At 46.1% G+C, this 26789-nt stretch overlaps 1 protein-coding gene across 1 annotated transcript in view; it reads right to left on the reverse strand.

Moving 5' to 3' along the window:
• Positions 1-26789, reverse strand: part of MYO10 (myosin X) — a 219695-nt gene that overhangs the window by 98975 nt on the left and 93931 nt on the right. Inside the window, 2 exon segments of the mRNA XM_079918927.1 lie at positions 5860-6047; positions 20869-21027. Coding sequence (XP_079775053.1) covers positions 5860-6047; positions 20869-21027 — 347 coding nt within the window.

Below are 26789 nucleotides of genomic sequence, written 5' to 3' on the forward strand. Positions count from 1 at the left end.
CAGCAGCAGCAGGAGATATCAAAGAATCACAAATTACAGTTAATGCTGTCAAGTATAAATCTCAGGAGATGGGAGGATTCATAATTTAGATGGAGGGCTCAGGTTCAGTGAACGCCTTTCTGGGGGAATGACATTTAGACTGAAATGCAGAGACACGCACAGGAGTTAAGTGGGTGAAAACTGAAGGATGGGGAAAGGAGGCGGGAGGGGAGGGAGACCCTCCCTTTCCTGCTTGAGGAAAGGGCTTGGAGCCTTGGGGGAAGGGAGAGCAGCCTGCACAGCCAATCGGGAAGGAAAGGGAAGGGGCTGGGGTCCCACTCAGAGGCCACTGTTTTCCAGTCAAGTATGGAACTGGTTCTTTTCAATAGGGGAGGGGAGAGAGGCTGCAGATGGAGTTTCATTGCCAATGGCCAATGATTTCATCAATCGGTCAAGCCTAGGTAATGAAGCCTCCATAAATCCCAAAAGGACAGGGTTCAGAGAGCTTCTGGGTTGGTGCGCACGTGGAGGTAAACAGCAGCTCCCTGGAGGGGGCAGGGAAGCTCCCCCACCCTTCCCACACCATGCCGTGTGCATCTCTTCCATCCGGCGGTTCCTGAGTTATACCCTTTTATAGTACAGCGGTGATCTAGGAAGTAAAAATGTTTGAGTTCTGTGTGGTGCTCTAGCAAATTGATCAAACCCAAGGAGGGGGGTCATTGGAAGCTCCAACCTAGAGCTGGTTGGTCAGAAGCACAGGTGACAACATGACTGGCATCTGAAGCGGAGGGAATGGCAGTCTTGTAGGACTGAGCCCTTAACAACCTGGGGGATCTGACGCTGTCTCCTGGTGGACAGTGACAGAACTGAGTTGACTGCTTGGTGAGCTATGTGATAACACAGCATGTATTTATAGCATTATAATGATATAATGACTAAGTATATACTCCTTTGCTTACCATATCACAGAACTATAAAGCCAGAATAAATTACATAATTAAATACACACAAAATATAACACCAATAAAATCCAAATGAACAAGACTAACCTAACCCCCTGGTTAATGCTGTTTTGCTCAAACTGAAGCGCTCCTTGCACTGTGACTGTCCACTGCTTCTCTTGTGAGCCTGGTAGGCTCTTCCACCACGGGCGCTGTGATGAGTCACGTATTCCATCTGGTTCCTTTACTCCAGCCTCGATAAAACATTAACTCATACAGCAATCATGATGTTAATTCACCTTCACTTACAGTGAACACATCACTTACATATCCAGTCCTGCATTTTTCTCATTAGCCTGTGGCAGTTACAGTCTTAACCCTTGGCGCCAACATGACCACAAACACAAACATGGGCTTCAGAGAAAACATGTTCACCCAGATGAACCAAAATGAGTTGATACCGTTAAAAAAAAAACTTTTTAAATCGTGAAAATGAAAAAGGGAAAGAAAAATAATCAAAGCACTGATATGAGGCCTCAGAGGCCATATTAAAAGTTCTGAGAATTTTTCGTAGGCAGAATGGAAAAGTCTCAAGACAGTTTTTAAGCAGGAGAGCGTCATGATCGGGGTCAAGGTTTTAAAGAATCAAATCACCCGGTGAGGAGTATGGAGTGAGGAGGGTGGATCGAGGGAGACAAGAGAGGAAGCAGGAAGTGAGGGCAGAGGGTAAGGGGAGGGGGCAGCAAAGAGGAGAAGCCAGCAGCCCCCAAACAGACGGTGGAGGGAGGAGGAAGGGTGGAGGGAGGAGGAAGGGGACGGCTGACAGCCCTGGTCTGGGTGGTTGGTAAGTGACAGGGAAGCGGGGGGGATGACTCGGGAGAGCCCAGGGAGCTTGCATGTGGGATCTTCCTGGACCAGGGACAGAACCCAGGTCCCCTGCATGGGCGCTGGTAACACAGCGGTTCACGTTTATCGATACTCATCGAACTGGATATATGAGATTGGTACAGTTTACCGTAGGTAATTTGACCTTGATTGTTGGGGGCAGGGTGACTCTTCTAGATTCAAGAATGACTTCCGGATCTCAGGCTTGGGACCCGGTAGGATGGAGAGTCCACTTGCTAAGAATGAGAAGCATGAGAGGAGGAACATGTTTCTGGGAGAAACTCAGGATGGACTGACGAGGTGCCACCCCTGAGATGCCCATCAGACACCTCCGCGATGATGCCTCAGGGTGCCTGGAAACACGTGTGGAACTCAGAGGAGAAGTCGGCAGGGGAGGCACTGAAGTCTGGGGAGTCACGCAGATGCATACTAGAAATTTTTGAGTGATAAGGCCAATGATCCAGTAGAAAAGAAGAGGCCAAAAATCAGGGGCAGTGAGGCTCAAAGATGGAGCAAAGTGCCCAGGAAAGCAGGGAGGAAGGATCAAAACACACCTGAAGGAAAGGGCCTCTGATGGAAACAGGACCCTTTATCCCCCCGCAGGCTAGTATCCCCTCCAGTGCAGGTATCGGCCAACTGTTGCCCCCAAGTCTGCCCTTCTGCGTGTTTTTATAAATAAAGTTTTATTGGAACACAGCCTGGTGGTTCACGTGCGCTCTATCTACGAGCACTTCCGCACTCCAAGGGCAGAGTCGAGTAGTTGTAATGGAGCCGATCTCAGCCACGGAGCCGAAAATATGTATGTCCTCCCTGGCCCTTTACAGGGCACCTCTGCTGACACCTGACATTCTCCATCCTGTGAATCAGATTGCCCTGATTCATGTGATTTTCTCAAAATATATACTAATCACTCCACTGCTTGCTACAAGACTTTGGAAACTTCTCTACTGCCTAGAGGATTCGGTCCGCAGGTCTTAGCAAGCAGGGCAAAGCCCATAAGATGAGCCCCTGCACCAGGAGAAAGCCCATAAGGTGAGCCCCTGCACCAGGAAGTGGGACTCTGTTCCGAAACTAACACAGGGAGACGGAAGTTCATGTCCTGTGCCCGTAGCTCACGCTCAGTCTCCTTGGCAGGTCCCTCAACAGCTCCGAGCCTCGGCTCCCCCAGAGAAGGCTTCTGGTCTTTCTCAATGAATGGCAGTTCCCTCCTTGCCTTTCGAACACCAGTTCCTTCATGTCCTTAGCAGATCCCACACCTTACAGGTGTACCTTCTATTTGCATATGTTCCTTGTCCTTCCACACGTTTTTGCAAGTGCTTCTGCGCCCTTCCAGGGTCCCCTCTGTGCCTGCTGCTGTTCCCACGTACCAATGGACTCATGATCACATGTCACTTTCTCTGAGATATATTTTCGATTCCTTGCTGAGCATCTATTGCCATCTCCTCTGAACAACCATGTACACATTTCTATTTTAGCCTTAGGCAGGCTGTATTGAAATTACTTATTTACATCAGTTTCTTCCCATCAGAACAAAAGCTCCTAAAGGGCAGTGATTGGGTCTTTTCTTTTTTAACAAGGTAAACTACCATTTGATATGAGCGTGAGGCAGGCCCCATGCCTTATTCTGGCTGGTGCCCTTCTGACACAGGATGCAAGTTTTGTTCACTGTTCCAATTCAATTATTTCTAAAATACTACTAGAATAGAAAAAGACCAAACACCCAATTATTATTCCAGAATATAAAAGACATAGTTAAGGAAAAAATCACTCCAATTTTGGAAAACCAAAACTTCTGCAAAGCAAGCAGAGGTCCTAAACCAACAGCTGTTCTGCCCACCCATCCTTTGACTGACAGCTGTTGGATGCTGGCCCTCCTATCAGACACTGTCCTGGGCAACGAGTTGCACAGATGAATTAACCACAGGCCTTGCCGACACTACATTAAAAGTTCATACATACTGAAAAGAGAAAAACAGACTAAACAAAATAGACTAAACTCTGCCTGCCCCAAATTGATATTCACTTAAAATGTACTAGATCAAAATCTGACCTTGTCAGTTAGATTTAAAAAAAGCTCATGGAAGTTTTAAACACATATTTATATTTTAGAAACTATAGTAGCATAAGCATTGGCTTAAACATACACAAGAAGGGTAAAATAAAGAGCTTAAGAGAGAGAAACTCTTGAAAGTGAGACCAACAAAAAACGCTTGGACTAGAAGCCACGAGACTAGCAGTGACACAGGCTCGTAAAGTGAGAGAAAAACTGATCTATGTGGTCCCTGCCTAATTCCAAATAGGCTTATTTTCTGGTTTCATAGGTAATTAGAGCGAAAGTTTTGAAAGTAGTAACATATTGTACCACCAGGGGGCAGATCATGCCTGAGAAAATCTAAATAGGGCTACTGTACCCTACAATTTCTATTTTTATACTCAATTTTCTCTTAATTTCCGCAGCCCCATGCCCCACTAAAAAAAACTGCAAGAGGTCTATTAAAAACCAAAACACATTTTAATGAGAAATCTATTCTTAAAGACGCTGTTTCCTGAGTTACTTTAGATAAATACAGTTACTCTTTTCACATCAGCATTACACAATGAGAGCTTTTTGTTTGGGGTCCCCTCTTCCTTCTCGCTCCCGGCTAGCCCCGCCTTCTTTTTAAATGCCATAGTCTTTGGCAGGAACATGCCAACCCCTTTCCGTATTATTACACACACATATATATGCACAATGATCTCATTTGATTTTTCACTTTCTTCCCAAACTGCTCTGTCTAGCAGGTGATATATGAGTCATGCTCTCATTTTTTCCACTGAAAGTAATAAACACAGTCAATCATCGATGGCAAATATTTAGGTACCTAAGTGTGGAAAACAACTTGATCTTCCTAAAATAGATTAAACTCTTTCTGTTAATCTTATCAAACTATATTCTGTATGCTGAAATAGTGATCTTAAATTCTAACTCCTGAACTTCAGCGAAGTCATCTAAAAGAGCCCACAAATAGTGCTCTAATCACAAGGCAAGTTAATTAATTGGGAAGGTGACTCTTTTTTTTTGTGGTACGCAGGCCTCTCACCGCTGTGGCCTCTCCCGTTGCGGAGCACAGGCTCCGGACGCACAGGCTCAGCGGCCATGGCTCACGGGCCCAGCCGCTCCACAGCATGTGGGATCTTCCTGTACCGGGGCACGAACCCGTGTCCCCTGCATCGGCAGGCGGACTCTCAACCACTGCGCCACCAGGGAAGCCCGGGAAGGTGACTCTTAAAAGCTCTGCTTTTATACTAAGCGTTAGCTTCATTTTTGATTAACTGCAAGTTACAATGATTCATATTTACTGAAATGCATAAATGGACAGTCCCTCTATCCAAGTTGTTTCTACAGCCCAGTGCATGAGCACCGTTAAGGTAATAAAGAGGAGAGACTGTATCTGCCCAGGTGCTTCCCTTCCCTTAAAGAAAGTAGGTGATAGAGGGAGGCAGGGAGAGACAATATGAACGTGTTCTACCTTCCACATTCATATAATTCTGATTGATTACAAACGAAGGACCCCCGAACAAGAGTAATGGGTAAATATTGCCAATAAGAAGAACACAGGGGCTTCCCTGGTGGCACAGTGTGTTGAGAGTGGTTGAGAAAAATGCCTTTCTATCATTCCCTCAACATATAACATAGTAAGTCCCACTTCTGTGGCTAATTCAAAGGTCAACTTTAGGAACACCCAATTAAAATCATTAAAAATTCTTAAATTGGGGAGATTCTAGGGTCATCTTCTCATACTGGCAAAAACCAGGACCTTGCTGCAACAGACAAGCATTCTGATGAGTGCTCTAGAATAGATAAAACATTTTAAATTTGGAAGAACTATGCGATGTTTCCATAAGTCAATAGAAGGACCATGTCTGACCACCGGAATAAACCAAAGAATAACTCGTGTCTTTTGGAAGCCGTAGTTGTCAGCCTATTCAAAAGGGAAAACTCCATCTGAGAAATCTGGGGGTTGATGCGCTAATAAGCGGGCTCCGTGTCTGTGGTGGCTGCTGGCTGGGTTACCTGATGAGGACGCACTGGTTGTCGTGGCGCTTCCACAGGCAGCGGTAGCACTCGTTGGCGATGGCGAAGACGTGCGGGGGCAGCTCGCCCAGGTGGCACCTGCTGTAGCGCTCCATGGCATCCCGTGAGTACAGGCCGGCGATGGTCTTGTAGGGGTTCACAGAGGCGATGATGGAGCCGATGTAGGTCTGCGAGGACAGGGGGTGGGGACACAGGGACCCGGGTTACAGGTGGCACTCGGGGCTGGGGGTGGTGGGGAGTGGGTGGGCACAGGATCTCATCCCCACCCACGCTGGGCAGAGACAGAAGCAGCTCAGCGTGGTCCACGCCTGGAGGGGAAGAGACGCCACCTCTCATGCCAGAGCCGCTGTCTGAGCTTTACCAGAATCCGCCGAGTGTACGTTAAGGGGACCAGTGACTCCTGAGCCCCGCTCACACGTTTTTCCTTTACCTTTGGGGACAAATCTTTTGCAAAGGAATGAAGCCATTTCAAAGAGCACTGCAGTGAAAGGTAAACAAGAGAGAGGATGGTGACACAGTGAGGCCCAAATCCCTGTTCCCCAGTGACCTCCTGACTCCGATTCTCATCTAGTGGCTATTAGGAAATGGCAGGATTAAAGAAATAAGAGAAACAGGGCGGGGTGGTGGATGAAGAGTTACCGCTTAATGGGCGCAGGGTTTCTGTTTGGGACGGTGAGAAAGCTCTGGAGGTAGACAGTGGTTACGGTTGCACAACACTGCACATGTATTTAGTACACTGACAAACAGTCACAACGGTAAATTTTATGTGACATATCTTTAACTTTTAAAAAGCCACAAGACCACTTTGGGAGCACTAGGTACTCTTTCAGTAATCTCAAACACCGCGTGAAATGCCATGCAACTTATCTGGAGAATAGCTCACGGAAATCTTATCTTTTCTGGAACCAAATCCAGGCCAGAAATTAAGCAAACTCTTCAGAGCAGCAAAACAGAGGCTACAGAGTTAGTAAAGCAAAATGCCTCACGCCTCCTCCATATGGACATAAACTACTCATTTGTCCCTCTTCAAGAAAGGCTAACGAAGTTTGATTGTCAGACACAAGTGAAGCAGCAGATGAGAAGGGGTGGGGGGAGGACCCTGCAGCCGCCACCACCTACCTGCCAGCTTCTGTGGTGTATACACTGCACCACGGGCTTGATGGAGAGCTATGGGCTGATTCAGCCCCCTCCCCCAATTCACACATTGAAGCCCTAAGCCCCAGTACCTCCAAATGCAAGCATACCTGTAGACAGGACCTTTAAAGAGATGATTAAATTAAAATGAGGCTGTTCAGGTGGGCCCTAATCTCGTCCTCATGTGAAGATGGCATTTGGATACACCAAGAAACACTGGGGACGTATGTATGTGCACAGGAAGACTATGTGAAGGAACAGGAAGAAGGAGGCCGTCTGCAAGCCAAGGAAGGAGCCCTCAGGAGAAACCAACCCTGCTGACACCTTGATCTCAAACTTTTGAGCCTCCAGAGCTGTGAGAAAATAAATGTCTGTTGTTTCAGCCAGCCAGTCGGTGGTCTTTTGTCACGGCAGCCCGAGCAGACTCATAAACAGGGCCTGACCCTTTCGCCACTCACAATAACCCTAGGAGGTTCACAGTGTTATTACACCTACTTTTCAGAGGAGGAATTTGAGGCAGAGTGATAAAATTTTGCATTCGGCCACATAGCCAGTAGGTGGTAGAGGTGAGATGAGAATGCAGGCAACCTAATTCCAGAGCCTTCTCTTCACATTCACTGGCAGGGGGTGGCAACACAGCACAGCACAAGAAAAGCAAGAAACACTGGACAGAAAGTCTAAACATCCTGAGCGCATCTGTACCATATTATAGCAATTTGTAATCATTTATATTCACAGTGACTGCCAGGAACATCAAGTATCGTGTGTCCCGTCTTAACTGTTTTCAAATGTAAGGAGGTCTATAACATGTTTTGGAAATATTTTGAACCAAAACAAGGTTAAAAAGGTCAAAGAGTTATTACTATATGACCCAACAATTCTACTCCTAGGTATGCACCCAGAAGAATTAAAAACTGGTCCTCCAACAAATACACAGCAGCGTCATTCGCAAGAGCCTGAAGGTGGACACAACCCAAATGCACGTCATCAGATAGACGGGTAAACAAGATGCGGTACACATCCACACAGTGGAATATTATTCAGTTGTGCAAAGGAAATGAAGTACCGATACAGGCTACAATGTAGATGAACCTTGAAAACACGACACTAAGTCAAAGAAGCGAGATACAGATGTGCACACCTCCAGAGCAGGTAAAGCCACAGAGACAGAAAGCTTGGTGGTAGTTACCATGGGCAGAGGGGAGGGTGGGGCGAGGCAGGACTCGGGGGTGACTGCTTTGCAGGTACAAGGTTTCCATTTGGGTGATGAGAACATTTTGGAACTAGACAGAGGTGCTGGTTGTACAACACGGAATGTACTAAATGCCACTGAATTTACTTTAAAGTGTTTAGTTTTCTCTTATATAAATTTCACTTCAATTTAAAAAAAATTAAAAGACGTGGAGATTTCATGTATGAATGTTCAGGTCTTTGGAAACCTCCACTCTCTAGAGAGGCCACTTTTCCCTGTCATAGCACCATGGGGAGGATGTGGCCAGAAAGAAAGGTAGAAGCTTTTTCCTCTGGGGAAGGAAAGGGTCCTACTTCTAAAGGAGAGCAGAGAACCACACGGTTCCCTGGAGGATGCCAGACACCCTCCATCAACGCCTTGGCCACAGGTGCTCGTGGCTTGTTTTACATCAACTGTTTGCACAGGTGAGGCAGGCAGGTACGTGACGCTTGAGGCTCTGGGTGTCTGGCCACTTCCTCTAGTTGGTCTAAAGCGTCAGGCCTATTTCTACCTTTCCAGTAGTTGTATGCATGGTTATTGTTATTCTGTGACATATCAAGACTGTCCATTTTCCTGTGAAACATGTTCTTTTTCCTACTTTGGCAGAAGTCAAGACAGTCAGTGCCGTCCGTCTTTATACAGATAGGTAGGCGTGCTGCCGATCTCCCTTCTCAGCTACAAGTAAAACAGAAAAGCCCGTCAGGGCATCAACTTCACTATTAACTTTAAGTAATGTTAGAAGAGTAATCCATCACGAACATATCTTTTTAAGAAAACAACATGCCTAAATCGTGAAAATGTTTGCACTCCCCATTCATGACCTATGTGTATGGTGGTCATAAAATTCTGAGATGAGACTTTTAAAAAATGTATTGATTCACTCATGGAAAACATCATAACCTTTTATTAAAAGCTTTCCTTTGAAAGTGATTGTTTTGGTCAAAACCTCGTAGGCATGCTACCCCTTCCTGGTTGGGGAACTAGTCTCCCAGCATGGCTTAGCGCAGGAATCCCCCAGCCCCGGGCCGTGGACCGAACCCGGTCTGCAGCCTGTTAGGAACCAGGCCACACAGCAGGAGGTGAGCGCCGGGCGAAGCTTCACCTGCCGCCTCCATCACTCACATTACCGCCTGCACCATCCCCCCTCGCACCATCCCCGTCCGGGGAAAATCTGTCTTCCACGGAACCGGTCCCCAGTGCCAAAAACGTGAGGGACTGCTGGCGTAAGGTATCACTCACCCTGACAGCGTGCATGACGTGGATTTCGTATGGGGGCAGGACACCCAAGGCTTGTTAGCAAAGATGAAGACAGAACATCCACAACGGTCTTAACGCCTAGTTTCGCTTTTGAGTAAATTCACATCGCACTTGGCCCAATGAAGTAGCTGGAAGGTGTTTCAGAAGGACAATGTGGTCGGCGGCGTGGCAGTTACAGATGACACACGTCTGCCTCGCACCCGGTCCCCGGGGATTCCAGAGGAGTGAAGCCGGCCTCTCTGAACAGCAGACGGTCAGCACTGAGGCAGCCCCTAGAGTGGCAAGGTTTCTGCTGGCGGTCACGCCGGGTGGACCTGTAACGCATCACGTACCTTCCCAGACCAAGCCCGGTCACTGCCGCGCAGTGGGAGCTGGTGGCCCGTGAGCTGATGCTCAGCCAGGGTTTCTGGCTCAAAAATCATTCCAACACGTCTAAAGACTGTTCCACTGTTCAGTCGCCATCTTATATAATTTGTAGCTGACAGTAACTTCAACCAATGGACTCATATGTGCCAACAGGGACAGCAAAACACCGGACTGAATTTGAGCCCAAACTCAATAACCTGATATCTCTCCTTTAAAAAAAAACAAAACAAAAAAACTAAAGAATATATAAAATGTGTGTATGGCTGGTAGGGAGAAAGAATCCAATTTTTTAATAGTTATTTTTTAAGATTATAGGAAACCTTGCCTCATTTAGAGTTAAAAATGTCTCCTGCTGTAAGCACCTCCACGTAGTTCCAGACATAAATTAGGCTCTTAGAACACGAATGCACACGTTTTACTGTTTCACCTTCTCACTAATGACCTGAGTCATTTCTTAACAGGCTTGTCACCAGATTTTAAATGACAATTAAGTCTACAGGTTTCCAAAACAGCTTTACTGACATTTCAGAACTGTGGGACACGGAGGACAATCTGCCCTATGCAGACACACTGTCGCACACCCTCATTTGCTCTGACATAACCTTGATCTGTGGGCAGCGCAGAAGCCATGCTTCTGCCTCTTCTGTCAGAGGAAGGAACAGAGCCAGTGAGTGAGGGTGAGGGCAGGATCCTGGATCCTGGTTGTGGGGTGCTGCCCTCGGGTCTGTGATGACGCCCTTCCCCACTCACCTACGTACAGCATGGAATCGTCCCAGACTCTCCAGCCACATCGCCAGTGGCCACTGTCTCCATGTGCTGTACACCCCACTTTCAATTAACTCTAGAATCAACCCCCTTTTTCTCCATCTCCACCGCCCTGGCCTCACTTGCTCAGATGTCCCCGAAAGCCTCCTTTCCCACTGATCTCCCACTCGGTCTTGCATGTTCAATCCCAGCTTCACATGTGACAAATGAACATCTGAAAACAAAAACTCTCCTGCGTAAAACTCTTCAAATAGCTCCCACAGTCTTCAGGGCCGACCCACAGGAATATTCAGGAAGAGACTCTGAGCACCCAAGTCCTAATGAATTATTCTCCTAAAAGTTTCAGGAGTGCGGACCGCTTCAGCTACTTAACTCATTGAGTTTTCATTGTTTGTGCCCATAGTCGTGCCAAATGGTACTTCTGAATCTCCCTAAAAGGAATGTGCAAAACAACGTGGCAGCAAGAGTCACAGTTCCTAATGTTTTATTCAAATTAGGTGAAATGGTTGAGGTCTATCAGCAAAAATAATTACAGCTGGGGCAGCTCTATCTTTTCTCCCCCTCCCCTGAACATACCACTCTGCATGGATTATTTTGTCATTAAAACAAAGGCTGCATGGGTAAGAGATGTGCGGAATAATAAGGAAAGTTCAACATGTAATGTAAGTAAATATGGAAACTGGGAATGGAGGGTGTAGAAGAGTCGAGCTGTAAGTTAAGTACCAAGTGAGGCAAAGATACAATGCAGTAAGGAATCCTAAGAGTTGTGAGACAACAGTGTGTTCCATGCTCGTACCATTGGTCACTCTCTAAAAAGGTATTTTTTATTACTGCCCCCAAAACCACCATGATAACGCCATGCACTTTGGAACTCTGGATACGTGCAACTCTCAAACACCAGGAGGGGCCAGGTGCTGGTTTCCTCATACTGGATTCCAAATTCCATGAGAATAAATCTCCTGGTCATCTTAATGGCTTTTCAGAAATAGAAAGTATATTCTATTTTGAGGCACGTAAAAATTTTTTTCTAGTCAGAAAAGTTCCACATAACTCACCAAAAAAATACATTTCCTTGCCCATTTTAATAACCTGGAACAGCTGCAGTGCCTATTGCTAGGAAACACTGGGAGAAATGCGCTGCATTGCTTCAGTGCAGAATCTACCAATTCAAGGTTTTCAAAAGGCATAAGGGTATAATACCTATATCTAGTCCCCCACCAAAAAAAAACTGAGTGTAACTAAGAACACTAAAAGTGACCCAGTGGCCTCAGATGCACTCTGCTGGTAGAAACGGAGGATCCATGTTACCGTTGGGAAGTCACTATTCCAACACAGGAAGAAACGATGGAGACAGCAAGATTTGGTCAAGTTAGAAGACTTGAAGTCCTCACCCTGGACCTACCTTCCCTGGTACACTGCTTAACCCCTCTAGGCTCGAGATTCCAATCAGTAATAATAGCATGTCCTCTGTTACCCCACCTCATCACCATGTGAAAACATTACGTAAGTCACAGGCATGCATTATAGTTTTTGTTAATGAAAACAAGACTACAATGGCTTTTCATCATGGGGGTCTGAAAAGCTGGATGGAGATCAAGTAATCTGAAATGCACTAGGGAAACTGGTTCAAGTCAGTGCCACAACTCTTCTAAAGGGAAGGACTTGTTAAGAAGTGGAAACCGGGCTTCCCTGGTGGCACAGTGGTTAAGAATCCACCTGCCAATGCAGGGGACACGGGTTCGAACCCTGGGCCAGGAAGATCCCACATGCCGTGGAGCAACTAAGCCCGTGCATCACAACTACCGAGCCTACGCTCTAGAGCCCGTGAGCCACAACTACTGAGCCCGTGTGCCACAACTACTGAAGCCCGCACGCCTAGAGCCCGTGCTCCTCAACTAGAGAAGCCACCGCAATGAGAAGCCTGTGTACTGCAACGAAGAGTAGCCCCCGCTCGCCACAACCAGAGAAAAGTCCACGTGCAGCAGCGAAGACCAAAAATAAAATAAATAAAATAAATAAATTAAAAACAAAAAAAAGCGGGAACCACTAGCCAGATTTACTCCCCACCCACCATTCTCCTCTTTCCTTCTCTCTCGATCATCACAGCTAAACATAGCCATGACTTACTTCCCCAGATCTCTACCTTGAAGGCAGCTTCAGTTTTAAACTGCAGATCTGTATACTCAGCGGCCTGCTTGGGCATCTCCACTTGGATGCCCCCAAGCCCAAACTCAACATGGACAAGGCTGAGCTCCCCCAAACACCTGCCTCTTCTCACACAGTCACATCTTCGCAAATGGCACCATGGTCTACCCAAATGGTTGATCCAGAAACCTAGCAGTCATCCTATAAACGTCAGCCTGCTGCCCGCCCCCAAACCCAATCAAACACCTAGATTCTACCTCTTAGTATGTCTCATACTCCAGCTCCCCCAGGATTGGTTTGGAATCCCATCATTTCCCATCTGGTTTGCTGGTCACCTCTCCTCCTAGCCCGGTTATACCTGCTGGACTCACCCATCACCTGCAGCCAGACTGAGTTTTCCCCAAACTCACCTTTGACACTGTCCCCTACCAGCCTTCATAAATGAATTCAAGGTCACTAACTCACACACAGTGCCCTTCTTCACCTGCTCTTGACCACCTTGCCAGCCAGCTGCACGCAACCTTCACTGCAGCATCTTGGATGTCCTGCAGCTGGACAAATGCACCACGTCATTTGAAATCTGTGCTCGTGCTGATCTTCTGCCAGGAATGAGCCACCCTCCCTCTTGGATGAATTCCTCTAGGAATTCCTTCAAAACTCGGCACGGTTAGTGCCTCAGCTGGAAATTATTTTCTGACCCCCTCGTACCTCTTCCTGCGACGCTCATGCTTTCTGTTCCCAGCACTTTTATCACACTCATCGTCACCTTGGGCTATTGTCAAAGATTTGCTGTGTCTGCATTCATCAATAAGCTAGGAGGTCCTGGTGGGACAGTGCCTTTCATTTATTCAATCTTTCAAGAAACAATTAGCACGGGCAAGATGAATTTTGCATCCTTGGAGTCTCACACACAGCCTGGCACACAGGCAGGGCTGAATGAACACAGATATATTAGGGGCACACAAATTCGCTACCAATCCACCCAACAGGTTCCTGTTTTAACTGCATTCTCATGCTCTACAGCCACCTTCTCCCTAACAAAATTACTTGCCATCCCTGTCCAATTAAACAATTAAAACCGTTAAGCGTGCAAGTCGGTTGTAAAGAAAACTTGATCACAACCGATAACTCAAGATGTTACTAAATTCAAGCTCTTATATTTAGAAATGACATTTCCATTTAATCTGAGTGAATTTCTGACTCATATTCCCTCCTTGTTGAAAGGAATCTGACCCAAAAGAGGCAGGAAAGGGGAAAAAAAAATTAACAAAAACAGAGTTCCTAATTGCCACTATCATGTGCCGATGTAGAAATGGCAACTCAACAGCATAAATGTTTGGTCAAGTTTAAAAATACACAGAGTCAGACAGATGGTTACAATCATCTTTTGGCAACACCAGTCTTGATTTCATGTGAAAAAAAAAACACCCTGACAAACCACACTGTATTCAGCTGTTCCTGGTATGAGACAAATGCCAAGCCTGCTGGCCATCCGGTCTTCGGGCCATCTATGAGAGGCGCGCTGTTACTTGACACTGGCTTTGGAAAGGGACGGAAAACAACCCCCAAAAATCTTCTCTGGGAAGACTGAACTCAAGGAAATGAATCTCAGCTTTAGACTTGCAGGCCTGCAACAGTGAACTCCCCAGCCTGCCCTGCCCAGCGTGAACACCGCAGGCAGCCCAGGTGAACTCACTTGCAATCCACACGTGTCTTCAACTGGCTGCTGCCTGCCAACACCTTTTGCAGGTTTCGAAGTTAATTCAGGAACAACGTCAAACACATTTACAGATTCGGTCTGGAAGGCCACCTAACCAGAGGAGGGTATTTTTGAAACACCTAAAAATACATGAGCTGTGAAGCATCTTCTGTGCTCACACCAGCCGTTATCTTTAGACACAGCCCCACTTCTTCAAATGGGCTCGTAGGACTCTCAGCTCTGCCCTGTTTGTTCGGCAAGACCAACAAACGAACCCAGAGCAGGGCTTCCTCTGGAACCCCCCCAAGCCCATAATTGCAGCCGAGCCCCAAGGCTCCCTGCAGCCTCATCCTGATGTGTTTCCAGCCATTCCTTAGAGGCTGAGACAGGAGGCTCGCCCACGCAACTGACCCACAGCAGGATGAACCTTATGACGGAGACAACGTGTTTCTCTTCCACTGGGCAGGAAACAAAACTGCCACACCACGGAGCCAGCTTAGCTGCTCCCCCACTGTGGACCCGGAGCTGACAGTCAATACAACAGAAACCTCAGCTGCTCTGGTCCACGTGGTGCGTAGATGCTGGGTACAGAATCTGAAATGATCCGGGCTCCAGAGAATACAATGCAACAGGCACCCAGAAGCCAGCTCGTCTCTCCCGCTCTCCTCTCCTGGCGGAGCTGCCAGCACTGCGCTCAGGGCCATCAGGGCTTGACAAGGCTGGGCGTCATCACCGCCAGCCCTGCTACTTCACCTCCTCCGCCACACGTCTCATATCTAACTTCCTCTCGCTCACCGCCATCTCTACCCTGGTCCAAAACCCTCATCTCTACACCTCTGAATTATTGCCACACTCTCCCAGCCAATCTACCCGCTATAGACTATACTACATCACTTCCCTATCAACCCTTCTAAATTTTTTCTCAGGGAAATTCTCTCTTCAAAAGCCTTTAACAAGGACAGTGTAGCCTCTTTACCACCAAGCGCAAACGCTGCTGCCTAGCTTTAAGTAAGGTAGGGTTTCTCGGCATGACTGACATCTTGGGCCGGATAACTCTTTGTGGCGGGGCCGTCCTGTGCACCTTGGGATCTTTAGCAGATGCCTGGCCTCTACCTACTAGGTACCATCAGCATCTCTACTACGGCAACCAGAAATGCCTCCAGAGCGTGCCAAATATCCCCTGGGGGTCACATCACCTGGTTGAGAACCACTGCTTTTAAAGGTGTCCTGACTCCAGCCTACCTATCCCACTAATTATTTGATGTTCCCCAACACACACCAGATTCCATCAGCAAAGGAATCTTCTCCCAGTTTAGTGAGGCCATCGCACCAAATGCAGCCTCATCTCTCCACCTTCATGGATGGCGTCTCACCAGCCTTTCCTCCTGATCAACTCTCATCCCTCCTTTGCAGTATCATTATTGCTGCCCCCTCCACAGGGCTCTGCACGGCCAGCTCCGGCTTTCTCACCCACGTATTTGTTTCCTCTCCCCATCTCTTATCTCTCTGTACCACACATACCCCTCCTCTCCGATCCTTTAGGGACTTACAGGTGTGGGTACCTGTCTCCACCAGGTCTCATCAATGGTGGGAAGAGACACAGGAGGGTGGGACTCACGGGACCCTCTCCAAGGTGCCAGGAAGCTCACAGATAAGAGGCTCAGGGTGGAAGTCTGGGGTGGGGGTCCCAGGTCGGGAGCTGAAGTGTTGAGCAGAGTTCTCATCTGGGAAGTCGCCAGAGGATGAGAAAAGCTGACGAGGTGGAGTGTTAGACATGAGAGCCTGGCTTTCTAGGAAGGGAATCCAGTATTTAGGGCATGAGGCAGGGGCTCATGCAAGGCAAAGAGCAGAGCTGCTCTAACCCGGGTGTGAGAGCCAAACAGGACCAGCGGGAAGGCTGGAGTCATGGAGATCTACAGACACGGAGGTCTGCACAGCCTCTGTCTGGAAGGAGCAGCGCCAAGTCCCAGGCAGGAACTTTCCAAATAAAGACCTGGTGGTATTAGATGAGAAAGATGGGGAGAGAGGTACAAAGGTCAGCAAAGTTCCCCAAGTGCTTTCACTTGCCATTTTATTGTAAAACAGCCCTGTCAGATGGGGGTGGGGTGGGGTGGTTATGATATCTGACCTTTAAAAAACTTTTCTTTAATTGCCATAGAAAAATTACATGTTTACTACAGAGCCCAAGAGGAGGTGAGTAGAGAAAAGTGGGCTCAACTTTGGTTTGTCTACTGAGTGCTTTACCCCTTCATAGCTCTCTACCCACATTTGAACAGAGGATGCTAAAGGCTAGAAGAAATATTTTACTGGGGTCTGGTAGTGTCCTCAGACAACAAGGGTGGCCCTCAAGGAGAAAAAGAGTTAATGGTCCTTCTTAGCACAAAACAACAGATTCCTCTACCTGGAGGTGGGTCTGCTTACCAGCAACCTGTGCTGCTCGGATCAGAAAGCCAACAAATAATGCAAGATCCAGGGTGGTGGGGGAGAGACCAGGAGTCCCTTGTCAATAACAGGACCCAAAGGAGGGTGCCTATGGCAGGCAGAATAACGCACCACTCTCCGCCCCACCAAGATGTCCACCTAACTCCCAGAACCTGAGACTACGTGATGTTGCAGGCAAAGGGACTCTGAAGATACATTCAAGTTGTAAGCTCTCAGACTGGGGATTATCTAGGTGAACCCCATCTAATCGCACAAATCTTTAAAACCTGAGAAGCTTTCTTGGCTGCATTCAGAGATGAGGAGAAAGGAGGAAGAGATGTGAAGCATGAGGACTAGATCCAGGGTTGCTGCCTTTGAATGTGAAGGAAGGGGGCCTCTAGCAGCTCGGAATCAGCAGAAAGCCAGCAAGAAAACGAGGACCTCAGTCCTACAACCACAAGGAGCTGAACTCTGCCAACACCAGGTAAGAGCAGGAAACAGACCCTCCCCTAGGGGCTCCAGAAAGGAATGCCATCATGCCCACACCTGGATTTTAGTCTGGTGAAACCCCTTCAGACTGACCTACAGAACTGCAAGACAGTTATGGTAATTCGTTAAGCCAGCAAAAGAAAACTAATACAGCACCTCTGTTATAAGTCATTTTTTCCCTCTTTTAAAGATACGGACAAGCACCACTCAGAGCTGGGATAAGAGGTGAAAAGGCTGTGCTTTCCTCAAAGGTGGTGGTTTTGTCTTGTTGGGGCAGAGTCTGGTAGGTACCAGCACCCACTGCAAACAGCTTCAGCAATGAAAATCGAGGTGGCTGCCCTATGGACAATAATACAATTATCTAGGTCCTGAAAGGAAGGCATATAAGGGTATAATGAACTGAACTGAGCTGTAAACTGAATGTACCAAAAAATCCTGTGTGTTTCCCTCAAAGGGGAGGGAAAAGGTCTTCATCCCAGGAAAAAAGACCAAGATCCTATTCACGTGGTTTACTGGGCAGTTTAAGCTGTCAGGTTTACAACATCATCATGATGGGGCTGGGGAACAGACTTTTAAAGGGCTCTGCCTTTTAAGCCTCTTCGGTAGTTTTTTTCCCGCTAATTGACTTACTTTTTCTTGACTACTAAATGTGTAACAAGAACTTGCATCTATAGACGGAAGAATATGAGTTCTGAAATATTCACTTGTAAAGGACAGATACCAATAAAGAAAATTTAAATCTAGCTTCACCTTTATCATCAACTATGTTATTTCTAATAGGAGTGGCATTTGTTTTACAAACATTTGTCGCACCACTGCCAGGTGCCTTGCACTGTCCTTGGCTCAAAAAAGACAAAACAGGTCCTTGACCAACCGAGCAAGGAAACTGCTGTGTAAACAAAGTTACATGGCAGTGTCAAATACTTAATGCTAATAACGCAGGCACGGTACACGGTTCCCTGGACACCGGTAGAGGTGGAAAGGAGGAGGTGTCTGAGATGCAGACAGAGGGGAGTAAATGCACGTGTGTTCTGCGAGCACGTGCGCAGAATGGAATACACAGCCATTTTTACGTAAACGTGTATGAATGCTACCTTTTCTGAAGAGCATATGGAAAATGCTGTAATATATGGACTTAACATAAGCGCAGCCAGTCAGAGGACTAGAACGCGACTGAATTTCTCTAGGCAGGGCTGTTTGAAGACATGTGGCAAACATTAGGTCACTCTGGCAAAAATGACACTTTTCCAATCTAAAAACAAGGCAAATAAACATCCTTTCTTTAAAGCTGAGGAAAATTTCACAGTAAACCCACAAATATCTAATTCCTCCTCTTCCCCAATTCTCCTCTCCTGGTCTAAGGGAGGATAAATTAGAGGAACCCCAATACGGAGAGGGCCTTGAGTCTCAGCACCTGCTAGCTATTTGAAAGGGTGATATCGCTATTCATCATAATCACAGGCATACTGCCAAAATTAAACATTAACTCCTGAAGAACAAAAATTACTAAAACATCAAGGGTTTTTACAGTATTAAAATTTGGTGTTTTTTTAAAAAAAAACTGTATGAATTTGAACGTGACTTGAAAAATAAACACCTACCAGCAGTTGCCCAGGTTACTATAAAGACTAACAGGCAGATGGAAAAGAGAAAGTCTGTAGGTCAATCATTCTTGACAGATAAAGTAATTTATGTACTTTAATGTCAAAAAGGGATTACTATAGAAGTGATTTTTAGATATTACTTGTATAAGATAAGCAGAGTCACACTTCATAACAATTAAGGGGAACATGTGCAGGACTGCCTTTTATACAAGGACATGCCTCCAATCAAAATAGCAATCCCACAAATAAGACGGGTTCCCTTGAACCCAAATATCCCCCTAGATGGAACCTTCATACACTGGGTTTTTTTGGTTTTATTTACTTATTTATTTTTGGCTGCACTGGGTCTTCACTGCTGCTAGCGGGCCCTCTCCAGCTGCGGTGAGCAGGGGCCACTCCTCGCCGCTGTGCATGGGCTTCTCACTGCGGCGGCTTCTCTTGCTGCGGAGCACAGGCTCTAGGCACGTGGGCCTCGGTAGTTGTGGCTCGCAGTCTCTATAGCACAGGCTCAGCAGTCGTGGCGCACGGGCCCAGCTGCTCTGCGGCATGTGGGATCCTCCCAGACCAGGGCTCGAACCCGTGTCCCCTGCACTGGCAGGCAGATTCTTAACCACTGCGCCACCAGGGAAGCCTGGGACCTTCATACACTGTTGATGGGAATGTAAATTGGTGCAGCCACTGTGGAAAACAGTACGGTGGTTTCTCAAAAAAAAAAAAAAAACTAAAAATAGAACTTCCACATGACCCAGCAATTCCACTCCTGGGTATATAATCCCCCAAAAACAAAAACACTAATTCAAAAAAATACATGCGCCCCAATGTTCATAGCATTATTTAGAACTGCCAAGATATGGAGGCAACCTAAGTGTCCATCAACAGATGAATGGATAAAGAGGATGTGGTACATACATACATACGATGGAATACTACTCAGCCATAAAAAAGAATGAAATTTGCAGCAACATGGATGGCCTTGGAAGGCATTATGCTAAGTGAAATAAGACAGAGAAAGACAAATACTGTATGATATCACTTATACGTGGAATCTAAAAAATACGACAAACTAGTGAATATAACATACAAGAAGCAGACTCACAGATATAGAGCACTAGTGGTTACCAGTGAGGAGGGGGTAAGAGGCGATATAGGGGGTGGGGGGAGTGGAAGGTACAAACTATTGGGTGTAAGGTAGGCTCAAGGAGGTACTGTACAACACGGGGAACACAGCCAATATTTTGTGATAACCGTAAATGGAAAGTAACCTTTAAAAGCTGTATAAAAATAATAAATAAATATCCCCCTAGATGGGCTCCATTGCCAGAAAAGAAAAGTGAAAATCCATAAAGGGACAGAAATCAAGAAAATGAGAAAAGAAGCTTGAGCTCTGCTTGTTTGCAAAGCCACATTTTCCCCCAGCCCTTAATTGAGGAAGTCAAACCGGTCTGCGTGACGTCTTTATGAAACAGAACACTTACGGAGAGAATGCACTCACAAGAAGAAGGGGGTCACATTACCCTTCGACATAAAGTTATCCCCCTCATAAAATCAAGGCAATCAACATGAGAACATGATTTATGGATCCAGTCTCTAATTTGGCAAAACACCTGAAAACATAATTTTACTTAGATTAACTAGAAGTTCTCTAAAGGAAATACTCTCTGAAGACAAAAATAAACATTGACTCAAACTGGAGGGATGTGGGTAACTTTCCTGGTGGTCCAGTGGTTAAGACTCCACGCTTCCACTGCAGGGGGTGTGGGCTCGATCCCTGGTCGGGGAACTGGGGGAACTGAGATCCCACATGCCGCATTGCAGGACCAAAAAAAAAAAAAAAACGAACTGGAGGGATTTTTTAAGGACATGCAAGTGGAACTTACATAGATTTGGTTTCTCTTGTAGCGCTGGTACAGGTTATGCATAATGGCACCCCCGTGGAGCTCGGTCAAGGTGGCCATGTCATCCACGCCCTGCTCATCCATGGGGTCCATAGCCATCACCTTCTGGTGTGTAATTGTGCTCTGCTTGTATGTGAAGACCTGGTGGGGGGGAAGGAATTCAACGGTTTAGTTATCAGCGATGAACAGTTTCCACGACGTTTCCCCCAACTTACAATACGACCTCAGTACGGTACCAGCAAAAAGATCCAGAATCCACCAGCAAAAAACAGATCGCAGAGAACTCTTTCACTTCCTTTATGCCGCCTACCTATCTTTAAAGGTAGCAGTTATTTTGAAAATTGACATTAGATGTTCCTAAAAGACGTGAATAGTTCAAGTACTAAACATCCTTTGGGAATCACAGAAACGAGAAATTTTCAGTTCACTTTTGTACCACTGACATAAAGCAGTAACGGTTAAGAAGCTGGCTGACCACGCTTTCAGAAAGTAATTTGATTTCACTATATAATATATTCAAAGGACCATGTGCTATATTTCAAAGCTTCTTAATAAAGCCCTTCAATTTAAGTGTTACACAAATCCACCATACAGTCTGTACATGTGTTCAGACACTGAAACACATCTCGTCAGGAATGTCTGAAAAATATCCTTGGACATGATCCCCTCTCAACTGAGATATACAGCATTCACGTGATCTTCAGGCAAAACAAATCCTCTCAAATGTAAAATACAACTGGGTTGCCTGCTTAACAGCCTGTCTTCCTTTAAATTCCAGACACCAGTGGTGAGTGCTGCATACGTGTCGTAGCGTGTACACAAGACAACTCTGATACTGTAGGACTGATCACAGAATGTGCATGTGTTTCTAAAATCTACACGGGGCTCTTTTATCACCACTGGTTGGGTCGAGGATTAATCACATCCAGTCAGCTCCATCCACTGACCAGTCTGACCAGTTTCACAAACTCCTGTACATAAAAGAATCATTCAGCGATGGAGGCTACCTCCTATTTATTCATTGTATACTTTTACTATATTCATCCTTGAAATACAAACACCAAGATGTAAGAGCAAGATGTAAATAACACGAAAAATGCAGTCTTCATAAGCACACGTGCTCACGTGTCCACATACACACAACACAACTTTTTCGAATACTATCTGCAGGTCGGGGAGCTCTATTTTAAAATATCAACCAGTTGCCTTCATGGCAACAAACGGTATGTTACTGAAAAAGGGAATGACACACTAAGAAAGGCAGAAGTACCAACCCAATGGTTTCCATAAGCCACAAAAAGTGGCATGTTTTATTTTTCCAGAGAAAAATGAAAACTTCAGCCGTGGCGTTTCTGCCACATGAACCACAAGAATCAGTCAAAACCAGTCCTGAGAAACTGCTTGAGGCCAGGGTAGACCCCAGACATCTCTTCTGAGGCCCAGCCACTTTCCCCAGCTGCCTCCTGGACACAGACATCCGCCAGGAGATGTGTGGTTCCCGCCTCCCGGCAAGGGGGCCACCGTGCCACGTAAGCGCCCCACAGGGTAGGACAGGCCTGTGGCCACTGAGGGAGTGCGTGCAACGTGGGCTGCGCCACAGCCAGGATAACCAGGTATTAAAGAAAAATGTGCAGGAAATTCCAGAGTGTAGGAACACTGAGGACACCAGCCCTTCACTTTAACTCATCAACACCATGGAAGAAAATTAAAGAAACAGATTTAGGCTGAGAGTAGCCTGGAAACTGCCAGAAGCGAACGGCTGAAACTCTCTGCCCTTCCCCAGCTCGCTCTATGCCTATGGGGCCAATCTGGGCAGGTTTTCCAGAAACACTACAACTGAGCAGTGTACTTGGGTTTTTCCCTACGGTGACCGTGAGGCTAGCCCGTGGCCAGCTGAGGGGTGCAGAGCAGTGTCGTGTCACCCTCTGCACTCAGCACCAGGGGGACCTCCTCACCCTGCTGGCTCAGCACTCCTGCCAACACGAGGGCAAGGCAGTTCCACAAGTTCCCCAGGACAATTTTCTTGTAGGGAAGACGACAGGGCACCAGCACAACTACCTCCTGCTCAAGCCCCTGCAGACTCACTCCACATCAGCAAGTCCCTCCCATCGTGAACCCTTTTCCTACTCACTGTCTCTGAGTATACTGAGAATTCCAGAATTGGAGGACAGAAATAATTTAGAATATTACAATTGTTTTCTGCATTTCTAGTGATTCTGCTTTTTGGAAATAACCATACACACCCTACAACTGCCACTGAAGATTTACATAACGACTAAATACTTATGTCATATGTAAACATTTCATTGTCTTCTTTTTTTTTTTTTTTTTTTTGCGGTACGCGGGCCTCTCACTGTTGTGGCCTCTCCCATTGCGGAGCACAGGCTCCAGACGTGCAGGCTCAGCGGCCACGGCTCCCAGGCCCAGCCGCTCCACGGCATGTGAGATCTTCCCGGACTGGGGCACGAACCCGTGTCCCCTGCATCGGCAGGCAGACTCTCAACCGCTGCGCCACCAGGGAAGCCCTTATTGTCTTTTTTAACGCTCTGGGAACAGCAAGGCAATGCATGAGTCCAAGTAAGCAGCTCAGAGCTAGGCACCTGGTCTCTGCAAAAATGGCTAAAACTGTAAATAGAGTCCCCACCTTTGTACATTCGACTTCCTCGTATGTTTCTAGGCACACACAGATGTGGGCACATGGCCATTCCAGGAGTGGGAAAATCAAGAGAACTTGCACTATTCCTTCTGACCTCAGGGAGACAGAATCATGACGGAAGATAACAGTTACAAAAACAAGAGACTGGGAACAGAAAAGATAGAACTATCATGCCAAGACAGAGGCCTGCAGCTGCTCGAAACAGTGATTATTTCAAAGAAAAATGGGATAGCAGAGAAAATGTATTTGTGAAGGAAAGGCAGGGAGGACCATGCATTCAGTGATGGGTTAATATCTGTAAAGATTTTACAGTGGTGCCTGGCACATTGATAAGTGTCCGATAAATTAACAAAATCCATACATTCAAGCAACTATTTACTGGTATGTTCTAAGCATCGGGAATACAGCTTACATTCCAGTAAAGGGAAGGAAAAAACAGAAATGGACAAGTAAATATATAGCATCGTGCAGATAGTGATGAATAGCTACGAAGACATAAATGAGTGTAAGGTGATTAAGCACCCAGAGGGGTTACTTTATGTTAAGTGTTTGAGGATACCTCACCGATCACGTAACATCAAAGTAGGAACACTAAGAAAGTAAGGAATGGAGACAGCCCCCTGCATTCGCTGTGTTAAAGCATACTGGTTGAATAAACACCTAATTTGGAAATATTTCAAAGGATTAATAAGACTCACAATCTTATTCAAGAATTTTTCAGGAGAGCCCCCTGAACTACCAACAGTCATTCCTAGGCAACGACGAACAGCGTACTAGCCGCACAAGATAATCCCCAAACAGCAAAAAAGAAAATTCTAGGTTTAAAGAATGGAATTCTTTTCACAGGAAATTTTTGGAAACAAACAACAGCCAAAAACAATAACAAAATGAATTCCTCAAAACCCACCTCAAAATAAACTGAGTGACTTTGACGGGGCATATACTAGAAGAACGGTGGTATGGTTAAGCAAAGGAGCAAAATATAGACGATTAATGGACAGGAAGTCAATTTAGAAAAAAACGGGCCTCAGAACAAATAGCTCCTGTTATAGAACTACAAGCCACTGGTCACAAGACAGACTGGATTACGTGTGGCAGCAGAACAAGGGCCACCAATCAACACGATTGGAAAAACAACTGAGAGAAGGTCTGCCCAATGCTGGGTCCACTTCTGTCTGAAAAAATGAAAAGGCATGAAGTCAATTAATTAGATTAAAAAAACAGCTGAGCCATTGTCAATCCCCTTTTATTTATTTATTTATTTATTTATTTATTTTTGTGGTACGCGGGCCTCTCACTGCTGTGGCCTCTCCCGTTGCAGAGCACAGGCTCCGGACGCGCAGGCTCAGCGGCCATGGCTCACGGGCACAGCCGCTCCGCGGCATGCGGGATCTTCCCAGACCCGGGCATGAACCCGTGTCCCCTGCATCGGCAGGCGGATTCTCAACCACGGCGCCACCAGGGAAGCCCTCCCCTTTTATTTTAATCTTAGGATAGAACAAATATGGCAGGAAACCCCCATCACGCTCACATGAGAGTCTTTATTGTCTATAGTGATACACACAGATTTCCCGTATTACAATTCGTTAGAAAACCGCAGTCATAAAAATGTAACTTTTCTGATTAAAGAGAAAGAAAAAGAAACAAAAAAACCAAAAAACCCTCATCATGTCCTCTCCTGATGGACGGATGGGATAGAGGGTGTTCTCAATGTGGGCAACTTCATCTCCCGTGAGCCTGGCGTTTCTTCTAGAGCAGTTCTCAACTTTGCCCCCCAGGGCGCAGTTGGCAAGTTTTGTAAACATTTTTGGTTGTCACAACTGTGGGAGAGGGGAAAGGATGGCAGCATCCCGTCAGCAAAGGCCAGGAATGCTGCTATAAACATCAAAGAATTATCCAGCCCAAATGCCAGGAAGCCAAGGTGGAGATACCCCAGTCTAGGAATGCCCTGGTATGCCATCCAACCAGATGTCTAGGTACATACCAGGAAAAACTGATGAGTCAGCCAAGCCATAAGCAAAACCTTTCATAAAATAAAGACAAATCTTTTGTAAACAATTTTAAAAATAAAAACATTTAATAGAGGTAAATCAAAGGTCAGCACGACAATATTATATAATTTAGTTTTTGATTCGTATTTGACCCAAGTTAGGAAGGGTGATGGTGATAAAGATGATGATGGTTACTAGGCAACGGGGTTTGCTTATATTTTTTATTATTTTCTTCTTTCTTAAATTTTTATTGGAGTATAGTTGATTTACAATGCTATATTAGCTTCAGGTGTATAGCAAAGTAAATCTGTTATACATAGACATATATCCGCTCTTTTTTAGATTCTTTTCCCATATAGGCCATTACAGAGTACTGAGTAGCGTTCCCTGTGCTACACGCTAGGTTCTTATCAGTTATTTATTCTATATATAGTAGTGTGTATATGTCAATCCCAATCCTCCAATTTACCCCTCCCCCCCTTACCCTCTGGCAACCGTATGTTTATTTTCTACATCTGCAACTCTATTTCTGTTTTGTAGAGTTACAGATGTTATTATTTTCTAATTGTACTACATTATAGTCAGACAATATGGTCCACACTATTTCCACCTCTGTCTCCCTGACCCAGGGTTCTTGTACCTGCTGTTCTGGGCCACTGACATCCCATTACTCTCCTCCTGGACGTCTCCGCCCAAACGTTACCCTCTCAGAAGGCACCAGGGGTCTTGTCTGAGGGGCACCCTGCCACCTTCCTCCTTATTCTTTCATGTGTGCTGTCTTCATAGTTCCTATGCCAGTTTGTAGTCACTCATCTAACCTATTATCTTCCTCGTTTCAAAACCATCTCCCCCCGCAACTCTGAGGCCTCTGAAACCATCTTTCAACTCTTTGGACCACAACCTACCTAGGAAAATGTGTTTTACACCGTAAACTACCATACGCAGAGTTTCATACGAGTTTCGTAAGACACCACAATGTTTGCTGCATCCCAATATTTTCTATTTCTTTTAAATGTCAGTTGTGGCCCTCTGAACTGACTTCACACCTCACTATCGTGAAAACTCAGTTTGAAAACTCTACAAAGGCAGGAAGCAGGCCTATCTTGTTCCTCAGTGCCCAGCCTCGGTCTACGACGCAGACTCAGTAAATACTGAATGAAAGATCCCGGCCTTCAAAATGGGTATACACACAAGGAGAAGCAGAGTCGGGTAATGACCGAAACATGGCCTTGGCGTCAGACCTGGCTGGACTCCGT

Source organism: Stenella coeruleoalba (genome assembly GCF_951394435.1).
Source record: "Stenella coeruleoalba genome assembly, chromosome: 3".
In the NCBI taxonomy this organism is placed as follows: domain Eukaryota; kingdom Metazoa; phylum Chordata; class Mammalia; order Artiodactyla; family Delphinidae; genus Stenella; species Stenella coeruleoalba.